This window comes from Neopelma chrysocephalum, unplaced genomic scaffold, assembly GCF_003984885.1.
Source record: "Neopelma chrysocephalum unplaced genomic scaffold, ASM398488v2 Primary Assembly neopelma1_63, whole genome shotgun sequence".
NCBI classification, from domain to species: Eukaryota; Metazoa; Chordata; class Aves; order Passeriformes; family Pipridae; genus Neopelma; species Neopelma chrysocephalum.
In genome coordinates this window covers 4,181,289-4,186,226 of record NW_020897720.1, presented here as the reverse complement: position 1 = coordinate 4,186,226, position 4,938 = coordinate 4,181,289, and the positions used below count along the sequence as shown (strand labels likewise).

Here is a 4,938-nt window from a genome sequence, read left to right as displayed (position 1 = left end):
GGGGTGGGTCGGGGCGTCCCGCTGCCCGTGCCCTGCCCGTGCCCTGCCCGTCCTGCCCGGGCGCATCACGCGTGCGCGGCCCGTGTGCGGGCGGGCAGCTTGTAAGATGAGTGAGGGAGCGGTGGGGGGGCGGGCGCCGGGGGAGCTCTGCCATCGAACACCGCTCACTCGGGCAGTGCCGTGGGCAGAGGCAGCCCCGCGCCCATGCCCGGGGCCTCCCGCCCGCGGGCCGCGCGGAGATGATGTCCATGGACGCCAAGCAGCCCTTCGCCGTACCCGCCGCCCTCCAGGAGCCCAAGTTCCCCAGCCTGCACGCCGGAGCCGACGCGATGCGCAGAGTTTGCCTCCCGGCCCCGCAGGTACGTTGGATGCAGCGCAAATACCGCTCTAAGGCACATTTTCTGACAGGCACTGGGTTAATGTTTTTTTCATGTCGGCAGCACCATCGCGCGTCGCGCCCCCCCCCCGCGCCCGCCCCTGAATCCGCACGATGCGGAGCGGGGCCGTTGCCTCCCTATTAATTTTTATGACCCGAGCTCCGGGGAGGACCCGCGATGCCGGGGCCGGTTTTTCAGGAGGAGATGACAGAATTCCCCACTGACCCCGCCATGCGCGCTCTTGCTCGCAGCTGCAGGGCAATATATTCGGGAGCTTCGATGAGAGCCTGCTGGCCCGCGCCGAGGCGCTGGCGGCCGCGGACATCGCCCCCCACGCCAAGGGCCACCACCTCCACGCCCCGTTCAAGCCGGACGCCGCCTTCCACGCCATGAGCGGCGTCCCCTGCGCCGCCACCGCCCTCCCGCACCCCGCCGCGCTCGCCGCCCATCCGCACCCGCTCCCGCACCCGGCGCTGGACGGCGGCGACCTGCTGGAGCACCTCTCGCCCTCGCTGGCCGTGGCGGGGCTGGCCGAGCCCCCGGCGCTGCCCGCCCCGCTGCCGCCGCCGCCGCTGCCCGCCGCCGCCGCGGGACCCCTGCCCGTGCCCGTGGGAGCCCCGGGGGGCCCCGCGCCCGCCGCGGACCCGCGGGAGCTGGAAGCGTTCGCCGAGCGGTTCAAGCAGCGGCGGGTGCGGCTGGGGGTGACCCAGGCCGACGTGGGGGCGGCGCTGGCGGCGCTGAAGCTGCCGGGCGTGGGCTCGCTCAGCCAGAGCACGATCTGCCGCTTCGAGTCGCTGACGCTGTCGCACAATAACATGACGGCGCTGCGGCCGGTGCTCCAGGCCTGGCTGGAGGGCGCCGAGGCCGCCCGGCGCGCCCGCCCCGCCGGCCCCGACCCGCCGCCCGGCGCCGACCGCAAGCGCCGGCGGACCTCGATCGCCGCGCCCGAGCGGCGCTCGCTGGAGGCGTATTTCGCGCTGCAGCCCCGGCCCTCGGCCGAGAAGATCGCGGCCATCGCCGAGAAGCTGGACCTCAAGAAGAACGTGGTGCGCGTCTGGTTCTGCAACCAGCGCCAGAAGCAGAAGCGCATGAAGTATTCGGCGGTGCACTGACGGCCCGGCCCCGAGCGCCACGACGGCGCAGCCCTACCGGCCCCGGAACGGGACAGACGGACTGCCTCGAGCGCCCCCCGCCCCGCCGAGCCAGCCCAGTCCCGGGACCGGAGCCCGGCAGGGAGTGGAGCCGGGTAGGGAGGCGGCGGGGTTTCCGCGGGTCCCCCCGAGCTCCGTTGGCGACGGGCGGGGCCACGGGGAGAGCCCCGGGCACAGCCGCGCCCTCCGCGCCCCGCCATCCCGCCCCGTCCCGTCGCGCCGGGCGAGCCCCGCGCTCCCCCAATAAAGCTTTATTTTTCAACCCGCCGGGACGTGTCGTTCCTCGTCGCCCCGCGCCGCAGCGCCGACGGGGATACCCGAAATGCCCACGATCGCCACGAACGCCCCTCGGCGGAGCGACCCCCGGCACACGGGACCGGGCCCCTGCTGCCCCCGGTCCCCACCCGGCCCCAGCGAAATGCAAACATCCCCCCACCAAACCTGATGGCGGGTTCGTTTCTGTAGCTATTCAGGAGGGGAGAAAGGGCTTTTATTTACGATTCCCAGAAGCACCTTAACGATTAAAGATTAATGCTCGAAGCGCGAGCCTCCTCTGAATATTCCACTTTAACATTTCAATGAGTGACAAACATCGAATCTGAGAACCGGGTCTCATCCTCCTCCCCCATCAGGGAAGGATCTCACGAATCCAGCGTCTCCTCTCGGGTCCCCGGGAACGCTCCCTCGCGCGGCGTTTTTCCAATCAGCCCCAGTGATTTTTCCCCAATCAAATGTCCTTTAATAATAAATGCCCTTATGCCATTACATTATATTGTGGGCTCAGAAAATTAAGAATAAGGGCAGTGCAGTATTAATCGCCTTCCGCGGTATAAGGAAGGCAGCTCCGACGGCATCTTTCCCCGTACCTGCTCTCCATCGCACGGCCCCGGAGCCGTCGGGCTTTTTCACAGGTAAGAGGCTGAAGAGGCTGGGCCGGGGAGCGGCGGGAGAGGAACACGGGGCCGGGGGCTGGGGGCATTTCCTGGCACAGGAATGGGGATCCACCCCGGATCCCTGGTGGTGCCAGTACCGCGGGGCACCGCAGGCTCACTCCTTCTGTATTCCAGCACCCAGCAGAAATAACCCAAAGCTCCTAACGCTGCCCTTCGATGGGATTAGTGTCCTGCCCGATTTGGGTTAACCCAGCCTGCGCCCCGCCGAGCTCCCGCTCCTGCCCGACAGTGCACCCTCACAGCTCCGGAGCCGTCACCTCTGTCCCTGTTCTCCTTTGGAAGGGAGATCGGACAGGGCTTGTTCCTACAATGGCAAAAGGGGCCCCGCGTTTTTATTTGTGGCTGTTCTGGTGTTACCTGGATCTGTCTTTTTGTGACAGTTCTGCGTTTGTCCCTCTTACTCAGCCCCGGAGAGTGGCTTAAAGATGTAAAAAAAATCCTGAACGAACTTTCCCAAACCTGGAGTTACTGTCCCAGCAAACAGCTCCTGTGGGCTCCTCCTCCCCTCCAATACGTTCACCAGGGAGATCTGAAGTCCCTGGACATTTCTGCTTACCCTCCCTCGCTCCTTGATCCTTTTCTCCCAGCAGCGCTGCAGGGGCTCTTCCCAGATTTCAGTCTGAAAGTCCCGGGTTTACTTTCACTTCACGTGTGCAGGTTCGTGCCTTGCTCTGCCCAGATGTCACATACAGGACCTGACCCCTTCATTTGAGATTTACTTTGGAGATCAGGTACGTCCTGTTTGGTCCTCACTGGTGCCTTAGTCTGTTCCTGGGTTTGGCTCCCAAAGCTCTGATGCCAGATAAACCCACCGTGATACAGGAAACTCATCTGGTCTTCCTGGAGCTGGGGATTAACTTCCTTCGATTTCGGTGGGAACAGTTCAGAACCAGTATTTACTGCTGAGGAGGCACAAAGAAGTTGCCCACGTTTTCCCCTTGGAATAATGAGCAGTGCCCTGGAGCCAGACGGCATCGCCAAGGGGTGGTGGGAAGCAGGATGAAGCCAGTGCTTGGGATACCGAATTTGTGATGTCCTGCCGCCACAGCACAGCCCCCCATTCCTTCCTGCCTGCTCAGTCCCTCCAGGTGCCTCGGGATCAGGACTCCCATTTGTCATCAAGGTCTGGGGCTCCTTGTCCTGGGCAGTAGGTCTGTGGGTCCCACCCTGGAACAATTAATTCTTCAAAACACACCCTCTGCACAAACCCACTTCCCACAGGTAAAATGAAAAATGCAGGTGAAATTTGCTGAGAAAGGGAATTCCCTTTCAGTGACAGCCCAGGTAAAGCGGAAAGGGAAACCTGCTGAACTAGGAAATGCCCAGTACATGCGTGAAAGGCTCAGCAGGCAAATCCCTTTCTGTGGTTTCTGAACGACTAAAAATTGATTTATTATTTTTTTCTCCATTCCATGCTTGTTCCTTAATATCCTGCTCTCTGTCTCCTGGGCCCTGCACACAGGAATGAAAGCAGAGAAAACCAAACAAGCCATTGGCACCGCTCACTCAATTGATTTTTACACAAAATTTGCCTTCATGCACTAAGGATGGAAAAATGATCCCATTAATAATGAATAACAAAAACAAATGCAGGGAGGAAATCAATAGCAGCACATCTGATATCACGGGGGGACCTGGGGGCAGCCCCCAGATGTACAGAAGCATGTGTGGGAGAGGCCTCAGGATGGGGCACAGGGGACACCCGGCACGGGTGGGTTTGGGGATGCAGGAGGGAGGTAGCAGGTGCTGCAGTGCAGACAGGAAGGGCTGATGGCCTGGTAGGAGCCTCTGTGTGTGTGTGCGTCCCATCAGGGCAGGGTTCAGCCACCCACGTCCCATGGGAGCAGCAGGACCCGCTGAGGGTCCCTGCTGGTGCTCACCCACACCTGTGGTGGCACCAGGGGCTGGTCCAAGGAGCAGCCACTGGCAAGGGGAGCACAGGCTGGAGCAGGGGCCATGCCACTTCCCCAGAGAAAACTGGTGTTTTCAGCTGCAAAAATCCCGACGTCCAGTCTCTTTTTTTCTCCACACCTTCCACACTCAAATTTTCCCTTCTGAGTTTTCAAGGATGTTCGCCCACCCCAGGAGACACATTCAGTTTGGGGTGAAAAACCTTCCTTAGGACAGCGGCTTCTGCTGGAGCCCAGGCTTTGCTCCAGGCCCTGGGCTGGGGGCTGTGGTCCCTATGGCTGGAGTGAAGACTGGCCTCTGCATCCGGAGATGTGGGACTCCAGGATGAGGGACTGCCAGGCCACTGGATAGAGGACTGGGAGCCCCAGCGCTCCAGCGCCCAGCCCAGCCCAATCCAGCCCAGCTCAGCAAGGAGCAGTGGTCAGAACCACTCCAGGACAGTCAGACACCTTCGAGCAGCGCTCCAGGGTGAGAGAAGAACACTGAGAAGAAACCCCAAGGAACCCAGCACTCAGCCCCACACAGAAATGGTGCTGCACCCTCCAT

The 4,938-nt window shown here is 62.3% G+C and overlaps 1 protein-coding gene across 1 annotated transcript; it reads left to right on the top strand.

The window, feature by feature from the left end:
- Positions 1-203: 203 nt before the first annotated feature.
- Positions 204-1,555, top strand: POU4F3 (POU class 4 homeobox 3). The gene is made up of 2 exons (XM_027682630.1): positions 204-359; positions 629-1,555. Exons 1-2 carry the CDS (start codon positions 240-242, stop codon positions 1,487-1,489), a joined length of 981 nt encoding a protein of 326 aa, XP_027538431.1. The 5' UTR covers positions 204-239; the 3' UTR covers positions 1,490-1,555.
- Positions 1,556-4,938: the final 3,383 nt, after the last annotated feature.

Excerpts from the sequence above, each read along its gene's own strand:
- POU4F3 (XM_027682630.1), top strand. The coding sequence starts at position 240 with ATGATGTCCATGGACGCCAAGCAGCCCTTCGCCGTACCCGCCGCCCTC. Across the intron at positions 360-628 it reads TTTGCCTCCCGGCCCCGCAG|CTGCAGGGCAATATATTCGG; the intron begins GTACGTTGGATG and ends TCTTGCTCGCAG.